The sequence below is a fragment of the Lacerta agilis genome, chromosome 5 (assembly GCF_009819535.1).
Source record: "Lacerta agilis isolate rLacAgi1 chromosome 5, rLacAgi1.pri, whole genome shotgun sequence".
NCBI classification, from domain to species: Eukaryota; Metazoa; Chordata; class Lepidosauria; order Squamata; family Lacertidae; genus Lacerta; species Lacerta agilis.
In genome coordinates, this window is record NC_046316.1 from 58,990,729 (window position 1) to 59,011,480 (window position 20,752).

At 40.6% G+C, this 20,752-nt stretch overlaps 1 protein-coding gene across 2 annotated transcripts; it reads left to right on the top strand.

The window, feature by feature from the left end:
• The first annotated feature begins 390 nt into the window (after positions 1-390).
• UBE2G2 (ubiquitin conjugating enzyme E2 G2) lies at positions 391-19,885 on the top strand. 2 transcript variants are annotated; one of them, XM_033150096.1, is made up of 6 exons: positions 391-531; positions 5,306-5,341; positions 5,425-5,470; positions 14,076-14,194; positions 17,015-17,155; positions 18,660-19,885. In XM_033150096.1, exons 1-6 carry the CDS (start codon positions 489-491, stop codon positions 18,770-18,772), a joined length of 498 nt encoding a protein of 165 aa, XP_033005987.1. In that variant the 5' UTR covers positions 391-488; the 3' UTR covers positions 18,773-19,885. The 2 variants fall into 2 exon arrangements, with proteins under 2 accessions (XP_033005987.1, XP_033005988.1); XM_033150097.1 differs by lacking the exons at positions 5,306-5,341; positions 5,425-5,470 and having other exon boundaries at positions 464-531.
• Positions 19,886-20,752: the final 867 nt, after the last annotated feature.

Sequence of the window (20,752 nt, forward strand, 5' to 3'; positions counted from 1 at the left end):
AAATGATTCTTTCCATTCCAATACCAGATCCAGCGCCCACTTGCACACAGAAGCCCTCGTGCTACGTTTAGTCCGTTGGCTTGCATACAGATGGATTGCACTTTGGCCAAAAACCCTGAAAAGACGCAACATTTCCCTACGAGTGGCAACCGAGCTAGAAAATCTATACTGTACTGATTTGGGTTCTGAGCTCCGCTTCCCAACGTCGCCTAAGGAGAACTGCAGGCTTTCTTAACGACTATCATTATTCCGGCCCCCCTCCCTCCCCCCGAAGCGAGGTATGAAATAAAGCCAGAAAGGTCGATCGAAAACATTTAAGTTGAAGTTCCCTCTACCTATTTCTACCTCTAGGGAGAGAACGAAGAGCCTCCTCCGGGAGCGGCCTCTCTATGGTAAAGGGCAACCGGAAGTGGCTCTTCGGATGGTTCCGGTGACCAGAGGCGCAACAGCTGGCGCCGGATCCGACTACCCTCGTCACTGCCTGAGCTATGGCGGGCACGGCACTGAAGCGGCTGATGGCGGAGTATAAACGTGAGTGGGGAGGCGAGGGCAGGCGCCCTCGGGGTCTCTGTGGGAGAGGCGGGAGCGAACTCGGCTACGAGGCGGCGTCCCTTCCGGCGGCACCGGCCGTTTCTCCGGGCTCCGTTGCTGGGGGTGGCGGTGGGGCTGGGGGGTGGCAGTCTCGGCCGGCTTCGGAGCGATGCTTCCGAGTCCCTTGCTCCCCTCACTCCTCGTCGGGCTCCTCCGTGGGAAACCCATCGTCATGCCAGTCTCTGGCACCCTGGGCCAGGGCAGACATTCAGCAGGCGCAAGGGAAACACCTTTTTCTGGATCGCACCAGCGGAGGCCGTGAATTTGGCTTTGGCTTTTGGGGACTGAACTGCCCCTAAGCTCCCACACCAGTCCCCTGTATGTGGAAATCTGGTGCCTCGAGAGAGAAGAGTTTCTCTTCAGGGGTAGGGAGCCTGCGACCCTCCAGAAGTAATTGGGACTCCAGTGCCCATCACGCCCTCCCAATATAGTCAATGGGAATTGTAGTCCAACATTGTCCGAAGGGCTACGGGTTCCTCATCCTTTGGTTTACTCTATAGTATTCTCCTTGACATGGTTTTTTTTTTCATGTGCAAAGGTGTGGGGTGTTTTCTTTAGGCGGTATAGAAATATAAATTTCCCAAGTCCCTTCGGTGGTTTATATTTGAGAAACAAAACAACATTTTGCATAATGGCATATTGTTATAATCACTACCGTCTGAAGTGTTAACAAATGTAGCCGAGACTTTAGCGCTTGCTTTTCTTTTGTGTCTGAATTAGACAGCACTAAACAGAGGGTTCTGTTGTGCTGTTCTGTTTAAGAACTTGAACAGAAAAGGAGAGTTAGTTTTTGCTGTGTGGAAGGCGTTTTTGTTTGGTCATTCAGTTACCAGTATGTAAGAGAACTTAGAATGATGATGCCAAAAAGGTAATGTTTTTAATATAGACTGCTCAGGAAGTCTACAGTAGACAAACCTAGTGTCATATTAGCTAATCATGAGAAACCATTAACATGATTTGCCCCAGGTGCATGGCATCTCCAGGTAGGACTAAAAGAGGCTCCAGTTCTAAGTTCTGGAGAGATGCTGCTCATTGAGTATTGAGCTCAATAGTATTGAGCTAAATAGATCAATGATCTGGCTCTGTATAAGGCAGTTTCTTGTGTTTCTTGCAGCAAAGCCTATGGGAAAGCTCTGGACTTAGAAAAAAATCCTGTTAATATAGCAGTCTTGTCAAATTTATATCATTAGATATAAATGTAAAGCTACATATAAACACAAAAATTAACAAATACATGGCTCACTTATGTGGGATGAAAATTTCTCCAGTGCTTCATTTTCCACAGAAAATTTTCTGTTTCATAAGTTTAATAGTAACTTACTATGAATAGAGGCCAATTGCAAAAGCAGTACAGTATTAAGCAAGTTTGACTGTTTCAATCCTTTTTTTAGCTTTGTTTACTAAATACAGGTAAAATAAATGTGCTAAACAACACCACTCTCCAATGCAAGTTAGGGTAATTTGCATATGAAATTCATTTTTCCTGGAAAAACATTAAATATTCATATCCTATGATTTTTAATTGTATTTTAATAGATTCTGTTATGTCTTACATTGTATTTTATTGCATTACAATTTGAATTCTATGGAGTAAATATAATAAAATAGATAAGAAATAAAGGGAACAACAAAAATACAATTAAAAAATCATACAACATCTAGCACAGCACATGATAATTGCTTCCGTAGGCAGAAAAAATAATTAAGTCGTCTGCCAAGACCCTCAGCAATCTTCAAGTAGTCCATGGTGGGGGGAGTTTGAGAACCACTCTTTATTAAACAATCATTTGATGCTGGTATTTGCATCTTCTCCACTAGAGAGAGCAATAACTCCTCTTTTCACTCCTGTTCACTTCTCCTGTCCCCTTCTCCTGCCATCATCTCACATTCTAGATCTTATTGTTGTAAACAACTAGAAAAGTGGTAAGAATATGCCAGCCTTCCTCAGCCTGTGGCTAATGTGAGTTGCAGTCCAAAACACCCCTGCAGGGTCCTAGGTTTGGGAATGCTGGAGTCGGCACTTGTTAATGAACACTGTGGGTCAGATTCAGCTAACTGGCTCTGCTAGCAGAAGCCCATGCAGGGACTTCTGCTAGCATAACAGGGCTTTTGCCACTGTCAGCAACAAGGTGCCCTGCACACAGCCCCCAAATTTGCTTGTAGGTGTGGTCAGTAGAACTCCAAGAGCAGAGCATCGGGGAGGAGAGAGGAAATTGTTCCACCAGGCAAGCAGAAATGCTTGCACTCATAGAACATGATGTGGAATTCCTTCCAGTTTAGGAACCAGGAAGCCTAATAGATTCCATCTGCTAAAATAAATAAAAACATGAATAGCTGTAAAATCTCATGCTTATTGCTTGCTGACTGTATTCATAAATAAAATAAAATAACAATAATAATAACAATAATAATAATAATAATAATAATAATAATAATAATAATAATAATTTATTTATACCCCACCCATCTGGCTGGGTTTATACCCCACCCATCTGGGCGGCTTCCAACAGGGCTGCCTTCAGATATCTTCTAAAAGTCTGGTACGTAGTTTGACATCTGGTGGGAGGGCATTCCACAGGGTGGGTGCCAATACCGAGAAGGCCCTCTACCTGGTTCCCTGTAACTTGGCTTCTTGCAATGAGGGAACCGCCAGAAGGCCCTCGGCACTGGACCTCCGGGCAGAACAATGGGGGTGGAGACGCTCCTTCAGGTATACTGAACCGAGGCTGTTTAGGGCTTTAAAGGTCAGCACCAACACTTTTGAGTTGTGCTCGGAAACGTGCTGGGAGCCAATGTAGGTCTTTCAAGACTGGAGTTATGTGGTCTCGGCGGCTGCTCCCAAGTCACCAGTCTAGCTGCTGCATTCTGGATTAGTTGTAGTTTCCAGTTCACCTTCAAAGGTAGCCCCACATAGAGACCAAGTGAGAGATAACTAGAGCATGCACCACTCTGGTGAGACAATCTGCTGGCAGGTAGGGTCTCAGCCTGCATACCAAATTGAGCTGATAAACAGCTGCCCTGGACACAGAATTGACCTGTGCCTCCATGGACAGCTGTGAGTCCAAAATGACTCCCAGGCTGCACACCTGGTCCTTCAGGGGCACAGTTACCCCATTCAGGACCACACTTGCCCGCCCCCTGTCTCCCAAAAAAACAGTGCTTCTCTCGTCAGGATTCAACCTCAATCTGTTAGCCGCTATCCATCCTCCAACCACCTCTAGACACTCACACAGGACCTTCACCGCCTTCACTGGTTCTGATTTGAAAGAGAGGTAGAGCTGGGTATCACCCGCATACTGATGAACACCTAGCCCAAACCCCCTGATGATCTCTCCCAGCGGCTGCATGTAGATGTTGAAATGCATTGGGGAGAGGATGGAACCCTGAGGCACCCCACAAGTGAGAGCCCAGGGGTCTGAACACTCATCCCCCACCACCACTTTCTGGACACGGCCCAGGAGGAAGGAGCGGAACCACTGTATAACAGTGCCCCCAGCTCCCAGCCCCTCTAGACGGTCCAGAAGGATGTTATGGTCAATGGTGTCAAAGGCCGCTGAGAGATCCAGCAGAACTAGGAAACAGCTCTCACCTTTGTCCCTAGCCCGCCGGAGATCATCGACCAGCGCGACCAAGGCAGTTTCAGTCCCATGATGAGGCCTGAATCCCAACTGGAGGGGATCCCGAATGGAAGGGATACATACTTTTGCATGCCTCAATATAAATGATAGAATCCAAGCTTGTTTTATATATAAAACAAGTTATCTCTGTGGCAGTGAGAACTAGGTTTAAGAATATAAGAAAAGCCTGCTGGATCAGACCAGTGGCCCATCTATTTATTTTTTAGTTTTAAAATTTGTATTCTGCCCTTCATCCGTGGATCTCAGGGCAGTTCACAACATAAAAATGCAAGATAAAAACAAAACAACTAATAAAAACACCCCCCAAACTAATAACCCCCCCAAACACATTAAAAAGGGGTATAAGATGTTAATCAGTCAATGGCCTATTTAAAGAGCAACATTTTTGCCTGGTGCCTAAAGGTGTAATGAAGGCGCCAGCCAAACCTCCTTGGGGAGCCACTGCAGAAAAGGCCCATTCTTGTGTTGCCACCCTTGTGGAGGAGGCATGTGAAGAAGGGCCTCTTATGATGATCACAGGGTCTAGGTATGGAGAGAGGTTGTTCTTGAGGTATTGCAGTCCTGAGCAATTTATAGGTCACAACCAGCACTTTGAATTGGGCCCACAAACTAACTGGCAGCCATCGCGATCCTGTATCCTGTTCTCAGAGTGGTCAACCAGATGCCCCTAGGAAGCATGCAAGCAGGACCCGAGCCTGACAGCAACAGTGGTTTCCAGCAACTGATATTCAGAAGCATACTGCTTCCAACAGTGGAGGGTGAACATTTTAAAGAGAGAACTGGGTTTCCAAGAATACTGATAATGAGTGTTTACTTGGAAGTAAGTCCAGCTGTTTACGACGGGGCTTATTCCCTTGTGAGTATGCTTACCCTAACAAGCAAGCAAGCAAACAAACAAAATAGTAGGATATAAAGTTTACTCTTGTTCTAAATCATTTCCCTGTGTATCTGTTATTGCTGTCAGAAATTATTGTGGCCATATAGATTGTCTTGGAAGAATATTAAATGCCTTGTGTTTGTGGTATTAATTAATGAACTGAGGAAAAATACTTTAAAATATTTATTCTTAATTTTAGAGTTGACCTTGAATCCACCAGAAGGCATAGTAGCTGGTAAGGAATCCTATTTATTTTATATCTGTATACCTTGAAATTAGAAAAATTTAAATATAATAATACCTTTTGTTTTTAAATAGGGCCTATGAATGAAGAAAATTTCTTTGAATGGGAAGCTTTGATAATGTAAGTTTATAAGCTATTATTCTTTTAAAATTATATCCACATACATTTTGCTGGTGGACCTCAGAGAACAAAAAGTAATCCTATGTGCATTTTTAAATAAATGGAGTATCAAGTTTAGGTATTCCCCTGAAACAGTTCAGGTTGCATTTATCCACCTGCCAACACAAGTCCTCTTAATACGCTCTGAAAAGATAAAAGCTTTGGCAACTTGCAAAGAGGGCAAGTTGTCGAGTTCAATAATAATCTAGTTTTCTTGTCTTAAATGAAACAAAAAGCAGTGTTTGCCTACCAAGCAGGCTTCTCCTTTTCGTTGAATTCATATGTGGCCTTTAGTACAGAAAGAACTTAAGAGTTTTGCATGCCATCACACCTTCTGGGAGAGACTCGGATAATGAAGAAGAGAAATAGTGTTAGTGTCTTGAATTTCACCTAGTTTATTCATAGCCATGTAGGAACAAGAGAGACTTTTCAGCATTGTGCTCTCACCTACCAGGCTTTTTTTTTTAAATTGAGATGAAACAGGCGGTGAAATTGTTGAGGTCTAGCCAACCTTAGGGGAGTTATTTTCCACATTTATCTTAACGAGGGTTTGTGCATCCCATTTTCACTCAAAGGGGACCTTGGCTGTTGGAAATACTTGGGATTTCTTTGCCATAGCCTCAACTTTTGGGGTTTGTCTTGTGAACTCTGCAGATGGCTCAACTTGCCAGTGTCAGGGAATATCTAAAAATGTTTCCGAAATGAAGAGTACAGACAATGGAAACACAAGCAATATGACACAAGTCTCAAGATGTGGAATTTCTCTGAAGTCCAGTTTTCCTCTTCTGAAGTTCATTCTTTCTGTGTTATTTGGCAATGTGCTGCGTAAAATTGCAGATAGGATCATAGTTCTGGAAAATTGTAGCAGTACAGTATGCAATAAGACACACTGGGAGAAATTAAAATAGTCTGTATACGATTGATCTGGGAGGCTTTTTCTAATGACAAAGTGTGTAACCAGCTGTTACAAGTTCGCTGCAAGTTTTGATTGTGTGGCCATAGTTGATAGAATAGAGAAACACAAGCTTAATTTTGTGCATCAGGCTACTTGTCAAATTGCAAGAAAATAAACTTTGGACTATAATAAATCAGTGCTTTGGAAGGAAGTGTGGCCAATATACAGCAGGGTGATTTTTTGTAGTTCTTAAATGCCAAATGTTATTTTCTGCTTTGTAACACACATGTACACATGGAAAGAGTACTTTTAAGGAATTTGTGTATCAGCATCTTCCCTTCCCACTGTAGTAGAAGTGTAATCAAGGGCTGTGTTGATAATGAGAGTGCCTAATTTATGAGTGGCACCAATAAAGATTAAGCTAATAATAATGAGGCACCTCTGTTTATTTACTTTGGTCTTCTGTATTAAAGGCTGAATTTGGAAGAACTGCAGAGCTGTAATACTTTCATGACTTCTGAAAAATTTAATTCTATGTAGATGTGAATATCAAAGTGTAGAGTCTGAGGTTTCAGAAGTGAGATTAGAAGGGTGATGAGAATGGCTGCTGTTCAAACATACCAGAAATACCAAGCCCTGTATTTTATGATGAAAACTAGTATTGTTGAAACATCATAAATTGAATATTTTCAGTGTGGCTAAGGCTGAAAAGAAACACTGGTTGGCATCTGATCCTAATATACTTACGTGGAACAAGACCCAATGATTTTAGCAAAAAAATCTTATTTAGTTTTGCTGTGTCCATCTCATGGCCAGTAGTATGTCCACTTTGGTAAAACCATGCTTGTTTTTAGGGCCTGAAAACAAGTGCTGTGATCTTGTGCACAATTTCTAAAGCAAATAAATGCTCACCTTTGATCTTGTCACATCAAAAGTGCAAATAGGCAGTGTTAGATAATGGGAATACATAAAGACTTCCAGCTTCATACCGTGTGAGTGCTGTGTTGCGTAAATCAATTAACTTGATATGTGAGATTAATGTATTTTCTCTCTCTTATCAGACTATTCTCACTTAGCTTTATTAACTTCAAAACGGATGGCATATGAAAACTGTTAGTGCTCATTATCACAACAGTTTACCCCACTAAAATGATACAAAAGTATTCATTGTGAGAACTTGGCTAGCCTAAAGGCTGCTCTTAAAAATAACAAGTACAAATTTAAGCCAATATTTCAAAAAGCTGTCTAGAAATGTAATTATATTTCAGTTTAGTTTAAATGTTTACTTCATTGTGGAATTCCCCTTTGTGCATTGTAAGATTTTGGGAGCAGGGATTGCAGCTGCTTTCATAAAAATTGGGGCGGGGGACCAAATGTGCTTAAAAACAATTATTATAGCATTAACTGACCTCCCATAAGTGTTTGTTCTTTTGTTCCATATGTTTATGTGAAGGTTTTCTACCCTTTTATTTTCTGTAATTGTATGTTACAGTTATAATGTTTTTGCTTATGTTCTAAGATACATGTAAATTTATGGCTGTTTATCATAATATTTTTATGTCATGTGTCACTGAAACTCAAGACACCACTAACTTTTGAAAACTTCCAAGTTATTCTTATATCTTGAGCTACATGTGAATGGTGTTTTAAGAAATAAGAGCCCTGCTAGGGCCCCTCAAGTCCAGCACTCTGTTAACCAGATGCCTATGGGAAAACCATAAGCAATACAGGAGACTCTTCAGGACTCCCAGCAATGGGTATTTAGAAGCATATTGAATTTGTCTATCCACTCTTTAAAGCCAATCATATTGGTGGTCATCACTACATCTTGTTGCAAATTCTGTAGTTTAACTGTGTGTTGTGTGAAGAACTACAGTTGTACCTTGGATCCCGAATGCCTTGCGAGACAAAACGTTTTGGCTCCGGAACGCCGCAAACTCAGAAGTGAGTGTTTGCGAACATTCTTTGGAACCCGAACGTCCAACGCGGCTTCCGATTGGCTGCAGGAACTTCCTGCAGCCAATCAGAAGCCGCGCCTTGGTTTCCAAACGTTTTAGAAGTCAATCGGACTTCCAGAACGGATTCCGTTCGACTTCTGAAGTACCACTGTACTTTCTTTTGTCACTCTTGAATTTTCCAACATTCAGCTTTGTTGAATGACTGTGGCTTCTAGAATTATGGGGGAGGAAGAAAAAATCTCTCACCACCCAGGCATCATTTTATACAGTTCCATCAGGTCGTCCCCCCATTCACCTTTTTATAAACTAAAAAGCCCCATATGTTGTAACCTTTCCTCATAGGGAAGTTGCTTCAGCCCCTTGATCTTTTTGTTTGTACTTTGCTGCGCTATAGTTTATATTACTGTATTGCACCTAATTATCAGCAATCATTATATACTGAGAGCTGGAAGAGTGATATACCATCTGTAACAAGTGACTACTTGCTCAGAGTCACTATTTTAAAGTCTATGGGGGTAGGGTGGAGGAAGTATTAACATTTAACCCCTTAGAAATTGTAGCAGCAAAACTATCTAGACTTATTTATTATCAGATTTAAAATGTAGCAAGGAAGCCTAGTGGGAACAGTGTTTAGATTAGGAATAACTTTTCTGTGCAGGTTTATCATTAAGCAGTGAATTTATGATGTGCTGTAGATCTAGGCGTCTGAAAGTTGTGTTTCTAATGGCTGATCCAAGGTTTTTGTTTTGATTACTACTACTTATTTGTAATGCTATTTATAATGCTTATTTGTAATGTAGTGCTCTGGTCCGTGGGGTCACGAAGAGTCGGATACGACTAAACAACATTTGTAATGCAGGTTTAAAGTATTGGTATGTTCCTGCTAGTTCCCATAATGCTAAGCAAAGAAAGGAGGCATGCTATTTCTCTTCTTCCAGAAGTGAGTGGCTTTTCTTGTTTAATATCAAAGAAATAGCTTAGATTGGGAAATGATAGTTGCCTTACAAATAAAAGGCAATGATCAACTTTGATCCAGAAAGATCAACAGCCCAGGCAAATAGTTTGTTTTTCTAGGACCAAAAAAATATCCATTTGGTTCCAGTCTAAATATGCAAATGATTTTTAATTGCATCCTATAATGCCATAATAGGAGACATTAAGCATGTATTTTGATTTTATGGTGGAAGCGATATCATTTCTCCCTACTATGGTGACAGAGGCAATTTTCACATGGGGAATGTTGGTTCAGAATGTTGCTTTGATAGTTCTGTGCTATCTAATATGGAGTCAGAGTAAGCCTACTGGAAAATTTCTAACTTAGAACTTGCTCCCAGCACCTGGGAGGCTGAAATAATTTTTTCTGCTACACGCGCATAGGAATATGAAATAACTGGCACAGCCTTATTTAATGCCAGTATTATACCCTAACTTTTTAACAAATACTCAAGGTATATTACAAGCAAAATAAAAGCAATGAAGAATGATAAAAAAAAATAGATTGGAGCTAAATCAAAAGTATAAAAACAAAGTTATAAAGCTGTTACTTTTTATATAAAATAATTTATTATTGTTGTGATTTAGACTTCTTTTGTAATAACTTGGAATGCATGCCAAGTATCTTCTACTTCAGTGAATAGAGCATTCATCACTTTTCATTCTTAACATAGATTATGGTTTCTTCAAGAGGTTAAGGTACCTGACACTTCTAGTTTCCCTATAATAGCAGAGGTTACTGCCCCATTCATATACATAAGGCTTACATTTGCAATTTCTAACACCCACTACATCCATGCTGTTGTCTCTTTGGATGTTCACAATACAGCAGAAATGCTTTCTGCTAGGGCTTAAGGGTTGTATCCAACAAAGTCATACACTGAATAGGCCCATTTAAATCAGTGGACCTTTGTTAGCATGACTTGGATACAACCCAGAGTGAGCAACGTATATCTCATTATAAACAGAGGAACCTATATATATCTGTTCAGAAGTAAGTTCCACCGAGATCAGTGGTTTTCTCCCAGGTAAAATATGGGATTGCATCCTAACCAGACCAAGGGAAGCATAGAGGAAACTTCAGGTGATTGAGGATCAAAAAACACTGTTCTTGTAAGCAGATAAAGGTTCCTCTAAAACAAAACATCTAAACATAGCACTTGTCAAAATTGCCTATAAACTTTGTTCAGGAGTGTTCAGAGCATATACTAGTGTTGCTAGGCTATCCCAGTCCAGAAATCACAAGTGGGTAGAATGATAGTTAGTATAGTCTTGTTGCTTGAGTGTTTGATCTGAATGCGGGAACTAGCATCAAATCCTTCCTCAAGCAAATGCACAGAAATTAAAGGGTGAAATAAGGCCCTCCAAGGGGTTCTGCTCAATGCAATTAAGCTATATTAGGTGAACAGATTGGAAAGAAGAACCTGTTCTGTTTTATGTAAGGAGAAACAAGTAATAGTGAAGTTCTACTTGGCTACTTGGTTCCAAGATTTTTTTTTTTGCCAAGGTGATTGTTGAAGAAAAAAAGGAGGGGGAATATTTTTGTTTTCTAGAGGAGGAGAAGCTGTTTAGGCCCAGGAAGAAATATGCTAGAAGTGATACTGAGAAAAAATGAGAGACACGGGTTGTGCATTTGTAGGAGGGAAATAAAATATCATAGAGAGGTAGCAAAGGTTGAAACTCCTACTTCTAATACTTACTACTTATGAGGACTCTAATTCTGAAATTCAGCCCTATGTTTGTTGTTGTTGTTGTTGTTCAGCAGTGCTCAAAAACACATGTTCATTACTGTCTAGAAAAGCTATGGGCATACAGGTGGAAGTTTCCACATTGAATGATTTAGCTTGCCAAAAATTATGGTCAGTGCTTGGTGTGTATGTAACCCCATTTATAATCTGGGTGTGCACCATGGATATACTTATCTTCAAAGTCTGAAGTCTGGCCAGCATGCACATCCTAATTGCATATCCTGAAGTTGCTTTTATTACTTGAGTTGTTGTGTTAAAATCTAACATGCACATCTTTCCATCAGACCATTAGAGAAATAATAAGCATTGGTTATACAATGCCTTGCAAATGGCAGCTTCTGACACTTTTGTCCATGCATTATAACAGTGTCTTCAAAGTAGCAAGATCAAGCACCTGTAGGCTATATCTCTTGACGTGCAGGCACTAAAATCTGGAACATGCCTTGGAGACAGATTGAGTATAATTGAATAAACACACCCTGGTAATTAAGCAGTGTTGTGACCTTCCTGGTAATTTAATGTGCAAGCTTTGATTTCTCTCCCTTTCAGCTTCTTTCAGGTTAGAGAGGATGTGAACAAGTTAACTCTTCATAATCAACGCTTCTAAGGAAACAGCATGAATTTTTCAGTACACATTGGGTTTCACTGTGTAGTATGGCCTTGTAAATAAGCTCACCAAAGTTACTTGTCTAATATTTTGAGACACAAAAAGTAGGGTAAATGTGCTTTCCACAAATTAGGCTGGCAGTTGACATATGGAGCTGAGGGACAAGCTTCTTGTCTTCTATGACAAGCTCAGAAAATTAACAGACAGGCTGAGGACAGCTAAAGAGACCTGTCCCTCCTTTGCCAGCCCACTCACTTGCTTGCATGGAATTTCTTGTCACCTGTGGTTTCCAAGCAAGGTGTTGGGAGAGACAGGACCAGTTTAGTACCTATAGTGGCCCATACTGAAGCAGCTTCTGTAGAAGTGGTTACCATCCAGCATGGAAGCTCGCATGCTGTTAATTAGCTATGACAAATCACCAATTGTAGAATGGCAAGCAGAGTGTTAGGCTGTGTGGATTGGACAGAGGTGTCTCTGGTGGCCTCTTGCAGAGATCAGCAGGAAGCCCCCAGATGGGTCTTTTCTAGGGAGGGAGAAGGGGTGAGGCAGCCCGTGATCCATTGGAAACAGCTTGCTGCTCTAGTGTCATGTGACAGCATTGAGCCCAATCTGGGCCTGATCACTTGGTTGCAAAAGCATAAGTGTAAGAATAGTCGAAACAAAATAGGAAATTCTTTCCAGTAGCACCTTAGAGACCAACTGAGTTTGTTCTTGGTATGAGCTTTCGTGTGCATGCACACTTCTTCAGATACCTGTAAGAATAGTGTGTCAGTTAAAGCTGTATCCTTACTATTAGGTGAGAAAACAGGGTTTCTGATTCTCTCCTTTTGCAGTGAAAGTTGAGCCAAGTAGTAGCTTAACTGTAGTATTTAGTGATGCATTTCCATTGAGAATAACTTAACATTCACCCCCTGCTGCCAAAAAAAACCCACTTTTTAACCTGGTATTAGGAATCAGACCTCCAATATTGGATGTTACAACTTTAAAACAAAACAAAACACAATAATAACTTAGAGTTAATTCTATTTCATATTTATAGTAAAAGGAGTACAACTACTGTATATTTTGGCGTATAAGACTACTTTTTAATCCAGGAAAATCTTCTCAAAAGTCGGGGGTCGTCTTATACGCTGGGTGGAGAATCTGTGGTCGAGTATATCTCAAACTCTATATTTTAACTGGAAAAGTTGGGGGTCGTCTTATACGCCCAGTCGTCTTATACGCCGGAAAATACGGTATATATAGCTTATGTATGTAAAGACCCCAACAGGTGGAGTGACTTAAACTGAGGCTGTTTTAAATCACAAATTATATATGAAGTTAGGTGAGGGGCAGGTGGAGATGCAGCTGTCCATGTACAGTTGGATGATGCATTAGAAAGAAAAATGTAAGCCCAGCCAAATAGAGCTTGCCATTACTGTACTGCTGATCAGCTGATTGGTGGTAACTTCAAGCCCCACTTGGGTAAACTTCAGATTTTTCTTCCTAGTGTGGCTTGCCATAGTACAAAGGGAAAAAAAAATGGCTCATAGTAATGTCATGTGGGCAGGCCCTGAGAATGGGAGAACTCAGGGTCTGGCCCACCAGCTGGATCCAATTCTCTACTCCTGCCGTAGCATACAAAGTGATGCAAGTTATCCTCATGGGGTCATTTAATGATTCCAAATATGTAGGACGGTTACACAGCCGTTAGTTAACTGGCCATTGTCCATCGTGGAAGAAGCAAGTGGTGGTGATCCCTACAGCACAGGCTTCCCCTGCTTCTTTAGCCTTGGTTCTTGAGTATGAATCCTGACTCAATAAGTCATCTATGGCAGTGCCAAATGTACAGGTGCATCAAAGCACTATGACTATAACATCAATTATAGTTTATCATCAACTTATTTATGTTTAGGAAAATATATATAAACCATCCACTCATATAAAGTAGCCAGGTGGTATACTACAATATATACACATAAAAACAACATGCAATAATCGTAAAACTGACTCACTCATTTTGGCAAAATTTAAACAACTGAATGGATCTGTCAGCATAAAAGATATTCTAGAGATCCCTGAAAGTTAGCAGCAAGGATGCTTGCCAAATCTCTACTGGATTACATCTTGGATATCCTCTTGAAGATTGATCTGTTTGAAATGGAGAACACGTTCCTAAATAGTTTATAGTCATTCAGTTCATACAGTCTGGAAACTACTTCCATGTTATAATTGCATGTATCTACTAATCTAGAGTCTTCCTTGTGCTGCTGAAATACTTAATTACCATCAACTTTCATTTTTAGTAGCTAATATTTTGGAACTAGTTTGAAAGTGGTGCCAGCTGTTTCCATGCTGCATAGATGTAATGTTTCTTTTGTTTCAGGGGCCCAGAAGACACATGCTTTGAGTATGGTGTTTTCCCTGCTATTCTGAGTTTTCCTCTTGATTATCCTTTAAGTCCTCCAAAGATGAGGTTCACATGTGACATGTTTCATCCCAACAGTAAGTTCTACCAATAGGTGCCTTTATGTTTTCTACATGGGTAAAGAATGTCATCAAGTCCAGCTATCTAGAAAAAACTTAATGGACCCTTAAAACACTTCAACTATCTTCAGCAGGACCTATTATCTGGACCTACCCCTTGATTTTTGTTGTTGTTCATTATTATACAATTATGTACTTAGTCACTGGTTAACACCTTTTAACTATGTTTTACTTGTAAGCCACTTTGAATTGTGGTACAAAATAAAGCAAAGTACAAGATGTGGTCTTCTGTATACCATTTACCCCTAATTTCATAATGTAAAATGCCCTGAAACAGAATGGAGGAGATAGAGGGGCTGAGCTAGCCTGGGATCTGTTGGAACCTAAGCTGGTCTCACTGCCATCACATGATAGGTTCAGCAATCTTGCTTCCCCATCTGAACTTCTGCCCTATCCACCTTGTGTCCATAAAGTCCTGTTGGTAGGGGAGTGGAGAGGTTTGAGTTGCAGCTCGAGATTACAAATACTTGACATACGGATTTACCAATGAGATTAATTTAGCTTGTCAGTAGTTCCATTTCTGGTGACATTTTGTCTTTGTTTGCCCAACTGATAACAGTAACTAGTTGGCCTCTGCATAATTCCCATTGTCTTAAAAGAAAAATTCACAGTGTTGAGCACTCCTTTCTGAATCCCATGTCTTTAATAACAGGAGAGCTGGATACTTCTCTAAGAGCATTATAGGCAGATGGATAGGTACCATGAAGTAGCAATTGGAGAAGAACAATGATGCCCACCAAAAGCATGGACCAGATTCAATTACGGTAAATAGTTGTTCTAGTGGGAATCTGTGCAATGAGTCCCACTAGTGCAGTCAGGCCTTTCTCCCCGCCCCCCTCCACCTCCCTAAATCAGCTCTGCAGAGCATGAGTTAACAGTGTAACATTGGAAAATGTCCATCGGTTCTCTTACCTCGGCAGCTATCTTTCCACAAGGGCCGACATTGATGCCGAAATCCAGCATTAGCTGAGCTCTGCGAGTGCAGTTTTCTCCGGATTGAAGCACAGAGTGTTTGAGGACCAGGACATTTGCAGGGAACCCAAAATGCTTGTTTACAAAACTATTGTACTACCAGCCTTACTGTATGCTTGTGAAACATGGACCACTTATAAAGGCCATCACCACTCCTTGAAAGATTCCATCAGAGGTTCTCTCTGAAAATTTTTACATATCACTTGGGAGGATAGGTGAACTAATGCCAGTGTACTGGAAGAAGCAAAGATCACCAGAGTCAAAGCAGTGATTCTTCAACATTATGTTGTTCAGATGCCTGATTTTTGTCTTCCAAAGCAACTACTCTTAAAAAATGGAAAACATAATGCCGGTGGTCAACAAAAGATGTTTAAAGACTCTCTCAAGACAAATCTTTAAAAATGTAGTATAAACACCGACAATTGGGAGACACTGGCCTGCAAGCACTCCAATTGGAGAACAGCCTTTACCAAAAGTGTCATGGAGTTTGAAGACTTTAAACTCGGGACGAAAGAAAGAAACATGCTAAGAGGAACGTACATTTGGCAAACCCTCACCTTGATCAACTCCTGCCCAGAAACCTATGTCCCCACTGCAGAAGGACATGTGGATCCAGAACTGGCCTCCACAGTCACTTACGGACTCACTCTTAAGACTGTGTTCATGGAAGACAATCTTACTCTGCTGCGAGTGATCACCAAAGAAGAAGGAAGAAGAAGGGGACAAGAGGGGAGATGGTTCCATCTGGCAAGCAGAAATGCTTGCACTAACAGAACAATTGTATTAGCATGATGTTGAATTCAGCTCTGTGTGATTAACTCTCTTTTCATGTATTATTTCCCCTAAGTTTGACTATTGGGACTTTCAAAGCATATCATCTTCGCCTCTTCTATTCATGTTCCTCCTCTACAGAATAGAGATCCATCAAAGTCTTGTCTCCCTTTCCCTCAGCTATGGATAGACCAACAACAACCATTCCCTACCCTAAGGCTGTAGCGAGGGAGTAAACACAGTAACCTATATATAGCACTTAACAAGTTTCAAACTTGCACAGAAATTAGCTGAAGGGGAGATTTGAAAATGTGCCTGGCAGCTTTCTACCACCCGTTTCACTCTGCTGTTATTTTGGGTGGAGAGTAGCTGGACAAATGGAAGAACAACCCTGGGGGGCATGAGAGAGAAAATAAAAGTGAAGAGCCAAATCTCTCTCTCAGTGGGTTAGAAGAGCAATACCAATTTATATTTACAGCATGGTCTTTCTCCATCTCATTCAAAGTGAAAAACAGTAAAATGGCACAAAACACTAGTGCAAGGCAGACTGTTAAAAGTGCCCCAAAGGTTTGTTGACTTTTAAAAATCTAGCATCTTTTAGGCTGTAGACCTACTTGTTAGGGGAGTATTTTGGGGGTGTGGGAATTTGTCTTCTATTTTAAGACACCTTAAAATAAGAACTAATGTCAGTGTAATCCTATGCACGCCTAACTGGAAGTAAATTCTATTGTGTTAAATGAGATTTATTCCCAGGTAAAAGGATTAGGATTGTAGCCTAAAATGCATAAATGATGGACAGTGTTTGGACAGAAAGCATGTGGGGAAACATATTACACTAGAGAATTTAGAATCCCTCAGAAATTGATCTACTGACCCCTTCATTTTGTCTAGAAAGATGTGTGTTTTAAGAACATTAGCTCTGTAGTTGCAAAAAGTATATTGTTGCCTCCTAGATTCTTCCACTTTCTTTCTGTTTTTCTGAAATGACTGTTGTGTAGAGGAGGCTAAAGAACAAAATACTTTTCTTCTCTACAGTTTATCCAGATGGGAGAGTTTGTATTTCTATTCTTCATGCTCCTGGGGATGATCCCATGGGCTATGAGAGCAGTGCAGAACGATGGAGCCCAGTACAGAGCGTGGAGAAGATCCTCTTGTCAGTGGTCAGCATGCTGGCAGGTATGAAACAGCAGTTCATCTCCAAATGCTAAGCTAGGAAAGCTGTTCAAGCAGCAACCAATTAGGTAAAGGTAAAGGGACTCCTGACCGTTAGGTCCAGTTGCAGACGACTGGGGTTGTGGTGCTCATCTCGCTTTATTGGCCGAGGGAGCCAATGTCCAGCTTCCGGGTCATGTGGCCAGCATGACTAAGCTGCTTCTGGCGAACCAGAGCAGTGCACGGAAATGCAGTTTACCTTCCCGCCAGAGAGGTACCTATTTATCTGCTTGCACTTTGATGTGCTTTCGAACTGGTAGGTTGGCAGGAAGCAACCAATTAATGGGCTGCTAAAATGCCAAGAGTTTCAGCAGCCACCTTAGAAGCTGTTTAGCTATGGTTCTCTTTTATGTAGTCTACTGTTCCCTTAGATTTGGCATTGGCTTTTCTTTAAGATAAATTGTGTCTACGTAGAGAAGTGGCCAATTTAATCAATGTCTTGCTTCCAGGTAAAGCAGTCCACCTTCCCAAATGTATGCCTTTATGTTGCTACTTTTGAAGACTGGAGGATAAGGCTGTTACTGGCTACTAGCCACAATGACTATGTTGTACCTACACTGTTGAAGACAATATGCCTCTGAATGCCAGTAGCTGGGATTCGCAGCTGTTGTGCTCAGGATCTTCATGCAAGAACAGAGTACTGGACTAGATGGGCCTTTGGCCTGATCCAGCAAGGGTTCCTTAGGATGAGTTGAAAAATCCTATGTTCAGATAGTACATTGTTTACCTAAATAGGAGAAAGTTGTTACTCTCCCTGTATGGTGAAGTGCAAGGCAAGCTGATGAACTGCATTCTGTTCAGATGACAAGGGTGAACATACTACCCATTCTGGCATTGAAATAGTCATTATTTGTTGTCTTATTTCTGTAACCCCCTGCAAACATGAATGGTATGTGCTTATGTACATGAACTTTGGCTTAAAGAAATCTCAAGGAATTGTGTGAGAGATTTGCTTTAATTAAGAAACCACCATTCTACTAATTTGCTATCAAAACAGCTACAAATTTAACAACAACCAAATATCAATTCAAAATCAAACTTATAGGTCCAGTTTAAATTAAGATGGAGTAGCTCAGACAGTCAAATGTTTTATATGGGTTGCCAAACTAAATTGTTCAGTGAGCCAGCTTCACCACCTAACCTACAATCCTGGAGTTGTTTTCAGTCCCTCTACTGGCAGTTTTCTGTGGCTGTTGATGCCTCAAATTCTGCAACTCCATTTCTTTAACACTGTGCATGTGCAGTTGTGTACATACTTAGTAGCCCCATTAAAATATTGGTTGGGTCTGTGATCCATGTATAGAGTCCAGTACATTGTGTACCTTGCAGTTCTGCAAGGTGGTCTAGGGTGCCAGCAATCCTTGGAAGCGGTAGGGGAGGAAATTGAAGAGGCAGAGGACCAGTCAGAGTCTTAGGGTACATTCAGATGTAATGCTAAACCCATTTTTTCTTTTATTTCCCTTTTCAGAACCGAATGATGAGAGTGGAGCCAACGTGGATGCTTCTAAAATGTGGCGGGAAGACAGAGAGCAGTTTAACAAAATAGCCAAGCAAATAGTCCAGAAATCACTTGGGCTTTAAAAAAAGGAAGGAACTGAGACATTTGACAATCATAGTATTTGATCTTTTATCAGACAGACAGATGGCAGTACTCCATGTTGATAGGAAAAAAACAAATCTTGCAAAATTGTTGACTGGGTGTCTTAATAACACACACACCCTCTCTCCCTCCCCCCTTCCCTTTTTCTTTACTCTTTTGAGGGCGGGGTATCTCCTTCCACCTAAGACATGTAAGTAACTGCAATACAAGTGGATTTAGTCATAGGAGAAAGGTTGCAGAGTGCTGTGGTTTCTTTGCACTAGTGGAAGCATTGCATAGCGTCTGTGTCTCTTCAGTTATATTTATATTTTCCTAACCCTTTTCAGTGCTTTACTGTGCACTTTCTGGTAATGGGGTTGAGAAGATCTATGAATTAATAACTGCCCAGAACCATGGAAAGCTGCTGAAACACCATTGGACTCCCTTGTCTGGAAATGGAGAAATGCTGTTCTAAGGATGTCTTACTTCATAATTGGATGTAACTTTTGACGGCCTCAGATTCTCTCCTCCTTAAGACCGCAAAGCAACCAACCTTGAAGTCAAATGAGAACATAGTCCATAGCTGCTGGACAAGAGTATTTTGAGAGCAAGTGAATTACTGTATCTAATGGAGGTAAATCAGAGAAGAAGTGGCCAATGTAATCAGTGTCTTGCTTCCAGGTACAGCAAATGTAAGCCTTCATGTTGCTACTTTTGAAAGCCTTCAAACACTACTGAGTTCCTCCTGAGACATTATTTGAACTTGGTACAACTCCAGAAAGTTTGATAAATAATCCTCATTTCTAAAATGTATTGGTTTCCTTTAACAGCTATCTCTACGCATAAGAGATGCTGGAAATACCTTGTATTGCAGCAGAACAGTCTTTCCAAAGTTAATCTTCAGTCCTCAGCTGACAGCACTTAAACCTAATGCAAAGAGGCTGTCTTGAATCTAATGTCACCCAAACTGTATTCCTAATAGAAATCTGGAGAACAAAATCAAGTGTGAATATTATTTGAATTAGCAGGACTTGATGGTATTCAACTTCAGTTACTCTTTTATTTTCCTGAGTGTGCTGTGGGAGGGAATCTTTATCTTGGAAGCACTAGACTAAGTAGTACTAGACATCCTCTGGTTTCTTAGTCTAATGCCAGGAGAATAAAAGTTATTGCTTTACTTTCTTACTGGCTGGGAACAACTGAGCAGTAAACAGGTTCTTGATTTGTATTTCAAAGCCAGGTTATATAGCAGTTGACAACCATTTCTTACTACATCTGTACTACTTTAGGATGCCAAATTTAAAGTTACATTGCAAGAAATACTATTAATATATCTTGCTTAAGCTTGCATTTGAATTACTTTTATACTGTTTACAATTTAATCAATTTCTGACTGAGAGGGATTATCATTCTCTGTGAAATTTCATGCATTGAAATTCATGCATTCTTTGAAATTTTTTAACAGTGGCATAATTTCCAGGAAAATTAGCTCTCATAATTTGATTGATCCACAGTGGAAGCTGAATCTAGGCATTTTTTTAGCAGCATGAAGCCCTGACCTCACAAGAGTGATTTTCTGTGGGGGTTGTGCCTGAATTAGAAGACCTTTCTACTTTCTACTTTAAAATGTTTTGAGAAAGAGATTTTACTTTGGGCATTGATTAGGGGAGGGTGGAAGCAGTAGTATTTTTCCAAAACAACATCTACAAGTGGTGGTTTTCGTGGCAAATGGGAGGTGTTTATTTATTCTACAAGTTGTAATTTAGCTTGACGCATCCAACAAGACAGCAGCATGGCAAGAAGGTGCTCTTTGTTTAATAGTGATTAAGACATATGGGAAAGCTGTCCTGCTCTTACACAGTATTCAAGTGTATTTAAACACATTGTTTTATATTGGACACAAATATCAATGAAAATAAATGCATATTTTCCTTAAAGTACAAAATCACTTGTACTGCTGTTTTTGGAAGATGTCCTACTTT